The 17,500-nt window shown below is 35.8% G+C and overlaps 1 protein-coding gene across 5 annotated transcripts in view; it reads left to right on the forward strand.

Moving 5' to 3' along the window:
* Positions 1–17,500, forward strand: part of LOC115219257 (prominin-1) — a 68,435-nt gene that overhangs the window by 13,146 nt on the left and 37,789 nt on the right. For all 5 annotated transcript variants that reach the window (XM_036508903.1, XM_029789408.2, XM_029789409.2 and 2 more), the window contains exons 3-8: positions 4,700–4,758; positions 6,357–6,556; positions 9,878–9,998; positions 13,368–13,434; positions 15,208–15,303; positions 16,735–16,907. In XM_036508903.1, the coding sequence (XP_036364796.1) occupies positions 4,700–4,758; positions 6,357–6,556; positions 9,878–9,998; positions 13,368–13,434; positions 15,208–15,303; positions 16,735–16,907 (716 nt within the window). The remainder of the gene's footprint in view (positions 1–4,699; positions 4,759–6,356; positions 6,557–9,877; positions 9,999–13,367; positions 13,435–15,207; positions 15,304–16,734; positions 16,908–17,500) is intronic.

A 17,500-nucleotide genomic window follows, 5' to 3' on the forward strand; every position in this document is an offset into this window, starting at 1 on the left:
TTGTGAACTTCTTTCTGTAAGTAATTTGTTGTTATTGTTTTGTAAATAGCGATTGAAAACTTAGTGAAAACAATACAGAGAGAAAGAGAGAGAGAGAGAGAGAGAGAGAGAGAGAGAGAGAGAGAGAGAGAGAGAGAGAGAGATCGAGCACTAGCTTGTTAGCTAGTTTAGTTAGACAAATAAGATAAATGTAAAGAAGATATAGACAGATAGATACTGAGATAGATAGATAGACAGATGTAGGCATATAGATGGATAGAAATGGACAGACATATAGACAGAGAGATATAGACGTCATTGACACTAGAAAACGAGGTAAATATTCTAAAAAACTTTCAAAGATGTGAATGTTAAATAAAAAGCAATATTCTTTATTTTTAATTTAAAAAATCAAATGAAGAGCCTAACATATGTCCGAGGTTAAATTATTCACGCATCACGAGTATGGAAGCAATTGGTGAAGCCGTTTTCGCGTGAAAAATGAATACACACATATCTCTATTTTATATATTAGAGGAGATTGTGATAATGTTTTTGATAAATGGGTGCAAGGGAGACAACAAATTTCTGACAGTTACTTAGCAACGTAACCCAGTAACGGGTATTTTCTGCCCCCAGGGGCCCCATTACTTATCGTAAAAAAAATTAAGTGCCTAAAACAACCCCTAGAACATAAGTAATGTATGTTCACAGTTTGGAGAAAATCAGTTGAAAAACGCGGCCTTTATAATATTTTACACATACACACACAGAACGGGATTTATATTATAGGTTATACATTTTGAACTCATACCTGGTGTTACTCAGTTCGTTTGGGAGTGGGATCAGTACTATGCAAAAGAGTAATAGGGAGAGTGAGTTACCCTGAAAAATGCCTAATTTGATGTTGATGCTGTTGGATTGGCTTATCCCATTACTATGGTTTAGAAGGAGATGTGCATTCCACTTGGTCATGCTACCTTGTTTTTGGTAGAAGGTGTATTGTTCCTTCAGCCAGCCGGGCAGGTATTTGCTCTGGGTTCTGGATGACACCAGTCAGGGATGCAGCAAAATGTTGGTGTGGCTTGTTAAACAATTGGGCCAGAAGTTAGGGGTCCGGTCCATTCCTGGGGTTCTCCATTTGTGAGACTTTCTAAGAACACAACTTAGCTCTTCTACTCATCTTGCCTCATATTTCTGCTCTTCAACTTCATCCAGTTTCACTTTCTCACGTTCTATCCAGTCAGCTTCAGCATTGTATTATTTTTTGTTGCTCCATATCTTCTTCCAGAACTCTTCCATTTCCTCAGTCTTATTATTACTTCTACCTCAGCGAAGGCGGAGGTATTGTTTTCAGTCGTGTTTGTTTGTTTGTTTGTTTGTCCGTGGACAAGATATCTCAAGAACCGGTCGATGGATTCGGACGAAACTTTTAGGGATGTTTGGCTTCGTGAGTGGCACGAACTGATTAGATTTTGAGATCAATCCGGTAGCGGACAAGGATTCTGGATTATTTTCCTGGTTTTTTACTTAATTGTTGAGTGCTGTCGGGTTCATTTTTAGTATTCTCGTTTGTGAGAGCAGTCGAGTTTATTTCAGATATGCTCATTTTGAAAACCATCTCAGGCTAACCGTTGAGAGGATGTCGGTGTTTCTTTGGCGGAGCTGTGCGCTCTCTGAGTGCTCTTCTTGTTGTTGTTGTTGTTGTTGTTGTTGTTGTTGTTGTTGTTGTTATTATTATTATTATTGTTATTATTATTATTATTATTATTATTATTATCATCATCATTTTTATTATTATTCGTCTGTTAAATAATTTCACTTAATTATTAATAAACATAAAGATTCCTAACTAGCTAGTAAAGCAATTCCATTTGTCCTTATTACCCGCTCACCAGTTGACCTTAATTTCTCAATCATCTTCCTCTCTGTTCATTTGTTGATGTTGCTCGGCAATCACGTTCGTTGAATATTTTATTACCATCTCTTGTGTTCTGTTTAGTTAGAATGGGAAGGGTTATGTTTATGACACTTAAAATTTTTAGCATCCTCTGTGAGTGATAGACCAAAATCACCATGAAGCTAAGGACCTCATCCTAAGTTTTGAAACAATATGAACTCTGCTAAAGGTACCCACGGACCAGTCGATGCTGGTAATCCGAATGATAATTTAGTCCAGCATCTAAGAACACAGAACGTAAAGATCCTGAACAATAACGAAAGGCATCTTAATAGACGCTCTAACTATTCTGTCGATCCACTGCTATGGAGTACAACTTTATTTTGTCAATTCTGAAAGGATGAAATGTAAAGTTATTTTGGCTAGCTTTGAACTCACAGCACTGAAAGCTGTAGCAAATATCACTCAAATCTACGCTCTAACGACTCTGTCAATTCGTCATAGAGGCTCTGAAATGTATCATGACTAATTCATTAAATAACAAAACCAAAAATAAATCTTAACCGGAACGTAAATCTGATCTTTGCAGGCAAAGAACAGAAATAGAAATGTTTCAGTCATGAAGTCTTCTTGATTAGTGACATATTTTTAAATATAGAAAATAGTTTCGAATACATACATTTAGGCTAGTATAATTTGAATAATTAAAAAGCAAGAGGAGCGAACGGAAAGATTTCAGTTGGGTCAACAGTATGCATAAGTATGTTAAGGGATAGTGTAGTGACTGCCAGCAAACAAAACAATCTATATTTTTGATATTTTCCTCTCTTTGTTGGGAGAATTACTGTTAGCTGTTTTTTTTTCTTTCTCTCATTGGGAGGGAAATGTTAGTTAAATATTTGTTGCGTCCGACATTTCGTACATCATCCGAATTTGTGAAATTGACCTATTTGAAATTTCTTTTTTATGATTATGCAAATTATATTGGTTATAGATAATTCATAACCCACTTCATTTTGTATATATAAATGTTAATTGACTGGCAGTCTGTATTAACCGTTTTGCAAGTAACCGGAAACATTCTCTGTAGGACAAGCCCGTTGTAGTTCAGGGTTCCGCCGCTAGGAGCCACTTGATGCGACACTCAAGCATTAGTCTGCCGACTGGCGTCGTCGTGCAAAGTCGTACCGCCACGTGGTGCGTCTTTGTTCTGCTGTGCTTCTCCCCTGATCGTCGATTTTTGCGATGACTGAAACGAAAGGACAGCGTGCTTCCGCGAAATTCTGTTTTCTGCCAGGGAAAAAGGTGGCTGAAACAGTTTTCTTGCTTCAAACAACTTACAAGGACACTGCCATGAGCAAAACACATGTTTAGAAGTGATTTTCACGCTTTAGGAATGTCTCTTGAAGACCGACCTTATTCAGGGCGACCGTCGATCTTCCGAACGAATGAAAATATCACGTAAATTGGAGGACCGTCGCCGAACAATTGACGAACTTATTGTTATGACTGGTATGTCCTGGAGCTCCTGCCAACGAATTTTGAGCGAGGAATTGAGATTGAAAAGTGTTGCAGCAAAATTTGTGTCTCGGTCACGGAAGATTAAAAGCAGCCATGACCGAATGTGTGTTGTGAATTGAAAGAACAGTTGAAAGTTAACCCGGACTTTGTTTTCGAAAGTCATCACTGGTTACGAAAGCTGGTGTTATGGCTACGACCCGGAAACGAAGCAGCAACCAAGTCAATAGAAGCGTTCAATATCCCCACGCCCCACCGAAAGTGCGTCAAGCGAAGTTCAATATGAAGACAGTGCTGATTTGCTTCAACGAGAAAGGATTTGTCTACACAGCATTTGTTCCACCTGGTCAAACTGTTAACAAGACATTTTACTTGGTAGTTCAGAAGCATTTGCTAGGCATGGTGAGACGAAAACGCCCCGACCAGTGTCAAAGTGGAGAGTGGTGGTATCATCACGACAATGCACCTTCGCATACCGTCTTGAGTGTGAGAAAGTTTTTGATCAAAAATGGCATGACACCGTTTACCCACATTCTGCTCCCGACAACATTTTTTGTTCCTTCGATTGAAAAACGTCCTTAAAAGAAAAACGTTTTGTAGATGTGGAAGATGTGAAGTAAGAAACGACGGAGGCGTTAAAAGGTATCACTTCGCAGGAGTTCTAGGACTGCTTCGAACAGTGGAAAATAAATTGAAGGTGATAAAAGTATAAACATGTAAAACTAAATGAATAAAATAATATTGCAAAACTTTGATATTTTGGGGGTACCGGGTCGTACTAGATTGAAAGTGTCTAACAGTCCGTAATTGTCATTTGATGCAAACAATGATCAAAGTCTTCCTTCCCATAAGCACTGAAATGAATCTGCTTTTCTTTTAGCTGCTACTAACAGGTGATGGTATTTTTTCATTTACTCCAGCTAAAAGGAAAATTTCAATTAAGGAATTTTTGCGCACATCACTTCTTAACATGTATACGCAGATTAAAAAGAGTTGAAAACAATTGATACGGAGGGGCCTTGGCGAAGATATGCTTTTGCTCGAACATTATTTTGATTATGTCTTTGTTCAGTTATATGTCAATCCTGATAAGAGCAAAATTAAAACGAAAGACATTTCAGTTGCCACCATGCTGTCTTTTAGGTATATTTTTACCTACCTGACAACAAATGCCCTACTATTATTTAAGAAGCTAAGGTGAGAATAGAGGGAGAGTTGACTGTTATTTGGCTATTTGTTTAGCGGAGGTTATTGTGTAATCCAATGAATTGTTTCTATTTGAATTATATTTTCATTTTGTAGATTTATTTGAAATGTTTGTGGGCAAGAATATCAAGCTTGATATGGAGGTTGTGAAAAAGGTAGGCTCATATTTATATATTAACAAGCGCAAATGTACACACACACAAACGCGCACAAACACACGCGCTCACATACGTACAAATATATCAATCATCATAGATACATATAGTAATGCATATATATAGAGAATGTTGACAAAATTACCCCAAAAAACTGCTTATACATTCCCGACCGATGCACCAAAACTTAGGCGCAGCTGTGGCTGTATGGCAAGAAGTTTGCTTCGCAAGCACATTGTTTCGGGTTTATTTCTATTGTGTAGCACCTTGGGCAAAAGTCTTTTTCTATAGCCTCGGCCCAAGCAAAGACTTGTGAGGATTTTCGTAGGCGGAAACCGAAAGGAGCCTGTCGAATATATATATATATATATATATATATATATATACATAGATTTCGAACGATGAAAATTTGTTAGCTGACCGCTAACAAATTTAATGTACGATAGGGTTTTATAAAGCTAGTTTTATATATTCTAAATTTGCAGAAGAATTTGTCATTTGGGCAATTTAGCTTAATGTTAAAGCACTTGACGCGTAATCAAAAGGATGTGAATTCCAGTCTCATGGCTGACCACCGGCAGATTTTTCTGCAAAATATGGATAGTTTATCCTGTTCATGTTATGCGTTTGAGAATAAAATTATTTCTTTATCTGTATCTTTCAATACATCTCAACGCTTCAAAAGCAAACTTTGTTGACTTTCAATGCAAGTCGAATTTAACGTAAATAGCGTCTTATAAAGCTGGATTTATATATCCTAAATTTGCAGAGGAATTTGACGTTCGGGCAGTTTAGCTTAATGGTAAAACACTCGACGCGTAATGACAGGGATGTGAATTCGAGTCTCATGGCTGGCCGCCCACAGATTTTTCTGCAAAATATGGATAGTTTATCCTGTTCATGCTATGTTATTAGCATCATCCTGCGTTTGAGAATAAAACTATTTTCCTTATCTGTATATAAATGTCTCTGTTTGTACTACCATATTGTCAACCAATGTTGGAGTGGTTATGTCCCTGTAACATAGGGATCGGCAAAAGTAACCGATAGAATAAGTACTAGGCTTACAAAGAATAAGTCCTGTGGTTGATTTGTTCGGCTAAAGTCGATGCCCCAGCATGGCTGCAGTCAAATGACTGAAACAAGAAAAAGAATAAAAGTGTATCTATATATATATATAATGTCACATTTTGTTCTGACAAATTATGAAAATTTATATTACAATTTTTCAGGACAGTTTACTAAGTAGCTTGTTATATTGCGTTACGTAATGTTCTACTTTACACAAATGAAACACGCCATTCTAGTTGGTCTTATCTTCAGCTGGATATTTAATAATATTGAATGTTGAGTATGGGAAGGAGTGTGAAGGGACAAAGAGAAGAGGAACCTGCTGACAGAGTATTGGAGAAAATAGTGAAAGAGGTATTTTTCATCTTGGTACATGAACGTCTAGTTTTACCCAAGAACTGTAAAAGCACTGTGATGCTGTGTAAGAAAAAGTATAAACTGTACAAGTACATGTACAGATTTGGCTGAATATCTGATGCTGGGATATATAATTTCCTTCACTTTCTTTTTTATTTTTTATATTCTAGATAATCTTAAAGAACATTGGATTTGTTGTGGCTATTGCTGTTGGCATTCTCTTTATCATTATTTTCACTTTGGTCGGAATGTGCTTTTGCTGTTGCCGAAATTGCAATAAATGTGGTGGTAAACGAATACAAAAAAATGTAAATCGCACGAGACGAAGAATATATGTACTCTTGCTCCTGGTGACTATGATATTATTAAGGTAAGTCAAATTATACTTTCGTTTCTTTCTAATTCAAAATAACATAAAGAAAATATCTTGCACGTGTTATAATAGTATACTTATGACCGCACAAAGGTCTTGAGTATACTATTGCTATAACTGATTTTCAATTGTTGTTTTTGCCAGCATGATTAAATATTATAGACTTATTAGACAATACAGGCAAGATAAAAGAGTCAGTAGTAGAGCTTGATTTGTGAAGCATCGCACAAGATGGCATAGATTCTTAATTATCTGATCCGAACAACAACATCAATGGAAATATATCATAGTGAAAATTTGATATGGTATCACAGATTAAGTGGTGAAAGATTTTTAGCATCCTTTCTGTTAGCTGTATCTAAATATAAGCAATAATAAATCTCAGACCAAGTTATAAACAGTAGCTACAACACATCGTGACGTAAATTTGCCATTTAAATATGGCTAACCCCTAAGGGTGGATGCTAAACTACAGTAGCATCCACCCTTAGGGGTTAGCCATATTTTAATGGCAAATATATGTCACGATATCTAAATATAATTATGGTGCTATAGCGCAGTCATGTTTAGTACAATTAAGTGGTGTGAAACGGCCAGTATGAAGTGATTAATTCAAGGAGCTGCAGAGTAAGTAGTCAGAACGACATATTTGTCTTATCTTCTTGAAGCATAATCTGCATTTAATCTACGGTGATGTAGCGCAATTTGTATCACTTATATTGCAAACCAAATGAATAAGAACAAGTTTTTGTTGCATTCCTTTCGGAAGTCTTCATAGGCGCAGGAGTGGCTGTGTGGTAAGTAGCTTTCTTACCAACCACATGGTTCCGAGTTCAGTCCCACTGCGTGGCACCTTGGGCAAGTGTCTTCTACTATAGCCTCGGGCCGACCAAAGCCTTGTGAGTGGATTTGGTAGACGGAAACTGAAAGAAGCCCGTCGTATATATGTATATATATATGTGTGTGCGTGTATGTGTTTGTGTGTCTGTGTTTGTCCCCCTAGCATTGCTTGACAACCGATGCTGGTGTGTTTATGTCCCCGTCACTTAGCGGTTCGGCAAAAGAGGCCGATATAATAAGTACTGGGCTTACAAAGAATAAGTCCCGGGGTCGAGTTGCTCGACTAAAGGTGGTGCTCCAGTATGGCCGCAGTCAACTGACTGAAACAAGTAAAAGAGTAAAGAGTATATATTTTTTTCGCGAAGGTGATGTGTGTGTGTGTGTATGCTTTTATGTTTGTCTGTGTGTACGTATGTATGTGTAGGCGCAGTGGCCCAGTAGTTAGGATAGCAGACTCGCTGACGTAGGATCGCGGTTTCGATTCCCAGACCGAGCATTGTGAGTGTTTATTGAGCGAAAACACCTCAAGCTCCACAAGGCTCCGGCAACAACATTAGGAACACAACTGTATAGTAATCCATATTTTTCGTAGACTGTTGTTTCCACAAGCATAATTCTCTCACACAACACTTTTCTGGAAAGATTTGCTACTTACACGTGTGTATAACAATAAAAGATCTTCATACATAATGCATACCTATACCACAAACAGGCAAGAATGCTAACAGAGAAAGAAATATTGCGTAGTTCTCAAATGCAGAAAGCATAAATTGTTGCTAATTTACTGGCTCTTTTCATGCAAGTGCATGTGGCACTTTGGGAATCTTAAGTTTGCTAGCATTCAGTCTCTTTTGCGCAATTATCCCAACTTTTTTGTACGTCAAACACAGCTTATGTCCTCAATATTGTCCCTGAGTCTAAGTAAGTAGTCCAACAGATATCGTTTCGACCGTAGATGATACCAGCTATAAAACCGATGGAAGAAAGTGTTTGCCATGACCAGACATAATTGATGCATCCCTTCTTATATAGCTCATTTGTCATCATAGGATCTTAGCTAATAAAAACAATTATACTTAAATTTCCAGGTAGAGCTAACCTCACTTTCATTAGCCTATTGGATATAATAACAAAAAGCGGCCGCAGATTGCTAAAAGAGTGTTCGTGACCACTAGGCCAACACAACTGCACTCTGCACAGCATTTTCGCTTTCAAACTAGAAACTGTAGCTCTCTTAAATTCTATATACCCCAGTTATGTTTTGACAGTGTAACAGTATCAGTTCCCTATCGACTATCATCTAGACTTTCCAAAATTGGCAACACTCATCATCATTCCAGTGTTCCAGGAGCCAAAATTCAATTTGATTTGTTTTCTTCTCGCTTTTTCCTTTATTTCGACTTCAGAAATGGAGAGTCCACTGCGTGCGGTACCCCAGTTTAGTTGAGAGGGCGATTAATATCTCTCCTTTTTTCAGAATGTCCCCAGATTTTAGCTGGCAACGCAACCCCTAGACAGGAGTGCGAGATGGGGACGAGGATGAGGTTGGATGCAACAAGGGTAACAAGTGGTCTTCAATGAGGGCTTCAAAAAGACTTAGCGTAACTGTGGCCCATCTTTAGCGAAGGTCTGTAAAAACTCAGTGGCCTTTCCTTCGAGGCTTTTGGATACCGGTGAGAATAATGTAATCAATGTTCCCCTTGAAAATATGTAGGAAATAGCATGCGTACTAAGCAAGAAAAGTATGTGAAGAGATTGGGGGAAGAGGTTAAAATTGGGCTGTGGTGAACGAAATATGAATGACAATATAAGAAATGAGTGTATGAGGAATTCCTGAATGAAGTTGACACGAAACCAACAAAATCCGAAGATTAGAGGTCACTGTAGTAAAAAAAAAAGACAGAGAGAAGAAATGGAACGTCTACAATCGAGTTTTATAGTGTGTTTATAAGCCGCTGTATTCCAATCAGTCGAGTAGCCTTTCTTTGAATGCGGTCAAAGATATGTATGTCATTATTCAGTTATATTTCAAGATTTCTTGTCAATAGAGAAAGAGTTGGTTTCTAACCTTAATCAAAGATTCCTTTTCTGAAAAAAAACCAAAAAAACTGTAAGTATGGTAGTAAGTCAAAGTCGTGTTGTTCTCCATATTTGAGTATAGGGAAATATTTGTATATTTCAATTTACTGCGTGACTCGTTTTTATCTGGTTCCTGTTTTACTTGATTAAATTCATAGGTTACTTTTCCCTTCAGCTTGTTTCGCTGATATGTGACTCAGAAAAACCTAAGGGAAAATAGTATAGTGATAACAGATCTTACACAACTGTGTATTTGCGATAGTCATACTGTTTGGGATTGATTTTAGTTTGTAAAATAGCTTTATTAGAATTTATCTTTACTTCTGTATGATTAATTAACGGCGCGAAACCTGCGATATTATTTACGAAATATAATGCATTTTCCCATATCTCTTTCAGTACTGGTCTTGCGTGTACGCTTGCGTCTATATCACAAATGGAGAGAAATATTAAAACCGTGCCAAAGACAATAACAACAAGTGTGGACTATGTCAACGACTATATTGACAAATTATTTGAAGTAAGTTTTAATTTCTTAAAATAATAATGCTGCTGACGATAATAAAATAATAATAATAATTTCATTTATTTGTAACCAGGGCGAAGGATGAGGGGGACAACACAAAATAGGTATAAAGTAAGGGGATTTACATATAATGAAATGGTAAAATAAATTAATAAACAAACAAGTATAAATATATATGGTGAGTGGCTGTGAGGTATGTAGCTTGCTAACTAACCACATGGTTCCGGGTTCAGTCCCACTGTGTGGCACCTTGGGCAAGTGTCTTCTACTATAGCCTCGGGCCGACCAAAGCCTTGTGAGTAGATTTGGTAGACGGAAACTGAAAGAAGCCTGTCGTATATATGTATATATATATATATATATATATATATGTATGTGTGTGTATATGTTTGTGTGTCTGAGTTTGTCCCTCTAGCATTGCTTGACAACCGATGCTGGTGTGTTTACGTCCCCGTCAGTTAGCGGTTCGACAAAAGAGACCGATAGAATAAGTACTGGGCTTACAAAGAATAAGTCTCGGGGTCGATTTGCTCGACTAAAGGCGGTGCTCCAGCATGGCCGCAGTCAAATGACTGAAACAAGTAAAAGAGTAACGAAAAGGAAGGGAAATATACATAGTATACAAGGGTTAAAAAAACAAAGGAGGGTTGATAGCTATGTAGTCATCCTGATCCTAAAAGACCTCTAGGGATAATTGAGGAACCTCATTCTCCAAGATCTCCATGAACACTAAGGGAAAGTGCCCTCTCCAGTTCTTTTTCTCCAACTCACTAGTCTTCACTTATAGAGTACCATCCACTCTGTCCATTTTCGCAACTTCCACTCACCTTTCAATAAACTCACTCGAAGTTAGCACTTCCCTCTCCACCCTCAATTTCCTTTTCAAGTGAAACTTGATGAAGTCAATGAGACCTCTACCAAAGAAGAATGTATCTGTCCTCAAGCCTTTCAGTCTCCTCCATCAGGCAACCTCTTTTACCGCAGCCACCAGGCAAAGGAAAACTGCTTTGACGGGCCGATTAAAGGAGAGCGGCGGGGCAATTATCACTATGGACTCGGCCAATAGACAGATTCGCCCCACACATGACAGTAGCTGTTCGACATAACCTCACAAGTCAGCAATGCTCAGGCACTGAACGAGTGAGTGCGTGCAGAACGGTTTCAACTGCGCGCACCTCAGATAAGCCTGTCTGACAGTACATCCGCGCTTGTAGAGTTTATCTCGAACCGGTAGCGCTGGTCCGAAAGCTGATATCAGCTGGCTGTACTTGAGGAGAGACCAGAGCAGAAGAGGCTTAATAGCAGTAGAAGAATGTGAACAAATGGAAAAAAAAGTATAGTAGAGAAGCACAGTAAAAAAACTACCAAAGGGAGCTAATAAAGAATAGGTGATGAAGCGCGGAATAGGAGAAAAGGACAAGAATGAAATACAAAGAGAGAAGGTCAGAGAGATCGAACAGAAACCTCTGCATGGCCAATTTTGGAGAGCCACTGAAGACATGCGGAACAAAATCCTGGGATAGGTTAAAAATGGGGCAATTAAAAAAGGAAACATCATAATTGTAGCAGACCAAGATCAAACAATAAAAACAAACAACTTAAGAAAAATATATATGGAGAGAGTGTCCCAAAAATATAGAGCCTGTGGAACTTGGAACGAGGCAGTGGCAGAATGCCCACAGTTGTCACATAAAGAATATAAGAAATGGAGGCACGACCATGTTGTAAAAGATTTACACTGGAAATTGTGCCAAATATGGGGATTTGAAGCTGAAAACACATGGTACAATCACCGAGTAGACATGGTACAGGAGTCGGAGAAATGTAAGATCTTGTGGGACTTTCCTATTCAACCAGACAAGTTAGAAAACATTAGACCAGACATAATTATTGATAAGGAAAAGCGAAGTTGCTTACTTATCGACCCATCATGCCCTTTTGATTCCAGGATCGTAAAGAAAGAGGAAGAAACAGAAAAGTGGTATGATAGCGAACAAGATGCTGTGATAGAAAACAAGAACAACAAAATCTTTTAGAATTACCCCATAAAGACTGACTCTGCTATTGAAGCAAGAAGATCAGATATTATCATAGAGGATAACAACAGTGTAAGATTATAGATTTTGCACTTATGAGAGCAAAGTCGATACAAAAGAAATTTCTTCTCCTTCTTCTTCTTCTTCTCCTTCTTCTTCTTCTTCATTCTCCTCCCCTCCCCCCCCTCCTCCTCCTCTTCTTCTTCTTCTTCTTCATCATCATCTTCTTCTTCCTTCTCCCCCTCCCCTCCCTATTCTTCTTCCCCCTCCCCTCCCCTATTCTTCTCCCCTCCCCCTCTTCTTCTTCTTCTTCTTCTTAATGAGTCAGAGAGCAGTGAATACCATCAAATTGACACTGGGATAAAATATACGAAGCCCAGTATACCCATCATGACTGCCCGTCTGATAAGAGTACACCTGGCACATGCATCACAACCATATGTGCGCGACATGGTGATCTCATATCAAGGTAAAGTGCACATGACTTTGCAGGTGGGGCCCAGTTAGAATTTTCTTCAAGTCGGGTAGCTCAAAAGGTTCCTGAATAAGGGTTGTTTAAAGATGTTGAACGAAACACCCATGTTTCCAGAGGTGAATTATTCTAACCCCAAAGAATTCCTCTCAACACATGGTTATGATGCTCTACCACTACTTCTGCTCATAATCAGAGATGCACATATCGTCAGCCACTAAGGGACATGCTTAACCGGTTAAGGTCAAATAACTGACAAGCAAATCTGTGGTATTGAGCAGAGTATTTGCTGTAGCTCATATTTTATAACAAGGCAAAACAATGTACATGATACACTTTACAGTCAGTTAAGATCTGAAGCCAATGTCTGGTATTGCATTATTATTATTATTATTATCATTATTATTATTATCATTATTATTATTATTATTATTATTATTATTATTATTATTATTATTATTATTATCATTATTATTATTATCATTATTATTATTATTATTATTATTATTATTATTATTATTATTATTATTATTCTATGTTTGACTTTTGCTTTACATTTGCACAAGCTGGTTCCAAGTCTCACCCAGAGAACTCAAGAGACAACAAGTTGGAAGTTCATGTTGGTGTTATGCCTAGGGTGCCATATATTTGGTTCTGTACTTAGTGTTGTACTATCATAGAGGATAATAACAGTGTAAGATTATAAATTTTGCACTTCGATATGAGAGCAAAGTCGATATTATTATTATTATTGTTGTTGTTGTTGTTGTTGTTGTTGTTGTTGTTGTTGTTATTATTATTATTATTATTATTATTATCAGTATCATCATCATTAATGTTTTGCTTTATTTTTAGCAAGTAGATTTCATTGGCAGCAAAACCGAATCATTACTCATGGACGAAATTGAAAGAGAAATGGAGAGTAAGTAATCGAGCTCATTTACTAAAACTAGAGAACGTAATTACATATAAAAGGATTATCATTCTTCAAATCAAATTTAATTGATGAAATGAAAAGAGAAATTAGTTTATAAGGTGTTATTTACATAATAGACATATATATATACTATAATGACATATATATACTATAATGGAGAAAGCTGCTTATTAATTAGATATGTAAGAATTACTAAAAGTACGAAAAGAAAGCAATGTTAAAAACTTGACCGTCTGGAAATATTTTTATAAATTCATCTTCTTAGAAATTTCCTATAGTTTCGATTTCTAAAGATTATTGAATTTTTTAACTCCAATTTCTCGTAAATTTAAGTATTCATTGCATTCACTGCGTCCAATTCTTCATAAATTTAAATATTCATTGTATTCCCTGTGGAGTAGATTTTAATGTTTAACAATACACAATATCAATTCGTTGCAGGCGACAGTTTACGTTTTTATTTGCAACAGTCTCTCATGCCCATTCACTTCTATTTTCATTAACGATAATTTAATCATAACTATATAACTTTGATATGAGGCAAAATTTCAAGAATATTATCAGTTTCCGGAATTTGTTAAATGAATATTTTTGATAAAATGAAAATTTTTTAATATGCCGGTATAATATTTTTTTTAAATGAAGAAGTGATTTTGTTGGTATGGCTGCTTGGACCGCTATAAGCCTTACAATAATAACTATGTGATCGCTGCAATTTCTAGCACACTAAACGAGATGGTTTTTAACGAGCTTTCACTTATGCTACTTTTTCATTTCATGTTTACACAAATAGCTTTCATATGAGGCATAATTTCGTTAAAAGGTATCCAGTCGGAGATGTAGACATCTGTAGTTATGCCCTTTAATTTATACGATTTTTTTCATTTCATGTTTATTTCATTCATTGTTTGCAATGTTCTCTCTCCCCTGCCTCTCCCCCTCGCACATACACACACGCACACACACTGCAAAGCTTACAGATTGTTGGCTGAATTGAAATCTCTATGTTGCTTTGACAGGAAGGTAAAACTTAACAAATTGCTCCCACCTCCGTAGTTGGACTACCTTGATGTTTATTTAAAGAACAGAGATTATGACTGTGATAAAATAATGAAAGCACTATTTACTACGCAAGTGAGCACTATTATACAAAGAAATAATTAAACATAAAATATCATAAAAATCATTAGAATTGGGAATCAAATGTGAAAATATTATCAAGTGAGTAGCAGAAAACCGTCCAGAGGGCGATCTTTCTGCTAGTATATAGCAACTAAGGTAGATCTTATTTATGTTTTAAATGGGAGTCTACTACTCCTTTTATGTACTGTTTTTATTTCGGTCCGTTCATTTCACTTGTTCTGCAATGCATCAAGGAAGGGATCTGAATACTTGATGTCAAAAGGCAAAAAGTAAAGTAATGGACCCCTTTTATAGAATATATACATATTTACTCCTTTTAATATTTGCGCCCCGATTTGAAACAAAAACCTCCACCATTAACATTCTACCTATACTGCAATCAGTGTTTACACTGTTAATCGAAAGGTAATTTAACGGTGTAACCAATAGAATACTTTCTTGATACTTAATGTACTTTAAAAAAATCTGATGTGATTTAGTCTATAAACAAATTTTCGTGGTTATTCTTATTTGAAAGTGAATATTTCTCGTATGATTTTTACATATTTTTAGATTGATGTTATATTAATCAGTGAAATTAGTTCATTTAATATTGTTTAAACCTTATTTTTATAGATATTGGAACAAATGTTGGTGGTAAATTACAAACAGATATTGATACTGCGACACACATTAGGGAACATTTTAGAAGTCTTCGTCAGTTTGAAAAAAGTAAGTTTTCTCTTTTTACAACGTTCCAGATAATTTAACATCAAACTCATTAAAAGCAAACGTACCACGAGTAACTATCTTAGACGGCAAATCGTATTAATATAGTTTACTTCCAAAACTACGTAGTAAGTTTCTCTAACAAACCAGTATAATTTCTGAAATACAACCGGATGTAACGTAGCTTAAAGATTGACACCTAAAGTTATGGGGAATCCTGAATATATTCAATTATAAATACACTTAAGAGTATATCTCCAGAAATATCAGAATCGAGTTTCAGCTTGCTATAAAAAACAATGAACAGATTCAATTTTGATCTGTTAGCTGATGTCAACTGAATCACCCATAATTTACTGAAATAAAAGGTTTCCAGAAAGCAAGGTAATTTGTTTTGATATTAGTGTTAGAACTCAACATTATTGTTAATAGTTTCGATGTGCATGCAACAACGCACGTATATACTCACTCCTCTTTATTTGAATTATTCTGCTCTATTGCTATCATAAAAAATTAATATCCATGTAAATATTTATAGCAACGAGCTAGAAGAATCGTAAGCACCCCGGGCAAAATACTTAGCGGCACTTCGTCCGTCTTTGCGTTCTGTGGTCAAATGCTGTCAAGGTCGTTTTTGCCTTTCATCTTTTCGGGGTCGATAAAATAAATACCAGTTAAGCACTGAAGTCGATGCAATCGACTTTTCCCCTCCACAAAACGGAATTTGAAATTATTATCCGTGTAAACATTTTTGTATACACAGAGTACAATAATTATTTGCACAATAAATAAATAAATTAGCTAAGTACATAAATAAATAAACAAATAGCTAAATAAATGATATTCGGAGTAAATAGATGTTCAATACAGCATTTTTGGTACAAAAAGTTTAAATTAAAGGAGTTTATTCATAGCAAAGGAAATATGTATTATACAAGTATTATCTTTCAATATTTATTTATAAGTTATTAATATGAATGTTGTTTAACTAATATTTAATTGATATCTAACTAATACATCATTATTTAGGAAATATTAGTACGATGTTAATTTAAATCGTTAGAGGTTCATGAAGTGTTGAATTGGAAGCATCTTAAGAGTTGGAAACATCTTAAGTTCCAGGTATGATAGGAAATGTATAGTTAGAGGGTGGCATCGAAGCAAGCGAATGTATTTGGGAGAAAAGCAACACGGAAAATTGCCTAGATAAAAAGAGTAAAGATCATTGTAAGATGACAATATTTAGGGGAAAGTGTAGGATAAAGATAAAAAGAGTAAATACTGTATCGCATTTTACCTAGTTTCAACTGACTCAGGTACCACCGAAGTACTAATATTATTTACAATACTAACAACATTTAAGTTCTTCAAGGAAACAAATATTTTCTAAAATATTTACTTTCAATATATTGTTTTATTTTCCTTTTTTATTAGATATGAGTACTATTCAAAGCATAATTCATGATGTAAATTCTACAGTGGTGTCTTTAGAATCAGCCGTAAACACATTGAATACTAGTCTGTTAACCCTCCGAACTAATATTAAAACTGCATGTGGCAACTGTATGAATACGGACAAACTTGAAACACACTTTGATACAAATAATGTAAGATAATTTATAACTACATTTCAATTTTTCTACTTTGAATTGCATAATTCAAGGTAGGCAATTCAAAAATAATAAAACAATGAAATGATACAATGTGGTATTCAAAGGTCATTCGCACAAATGACCTTTGAATATCGAATTGTATCACATTTGCACGGTCTTATTGAGTCTCGGATGTAGTCTTACTCGGTCACGAATTGAATGTGACCGCGTGGCGATTTTTTTCCTCCGTCTTCCCTTCCTTGGATCTTTTCTTTTCCTATGTTTCTGATGAAGAGCTCCGCTCGAAACGTTAAATAATAATAATAATAATAATAATAATAATAATAGGGAATATAATTCGAAAACTTACAGGGAAAAATTCAATTTAACAATTTTAAATCAAATTTCACAATATATAATGTATGTATATACTTTAGATAAAAACCGCTATTAAACAATTCAATCAAGAAATATGTTATTCACACCATATAAAAACAAATGCTCTAAAAAAACCTTTTTTCATATCAATAAAGTACAATAAATAGTAAACAGTAGTAAAAAGACCACGCACGTTTCATGGCTATATTTTCAAATAGATAATAATAATA

The sequence above is a fragment of the Octopus sinensis genome, linkage group LG14 (genome assembly GCF_006345805.1).
Source record: "Octopus sinensis linkage group LG14, ASM634580v1, whole genome shotgun sequence".
Taxonomy (NCBI): domain Eukaryota; kingdom Metazoa; phylum Mollusca; class Cephalopoda; order Octopoda; family Octopodidae; genus Octopus; species Octopus sinensis.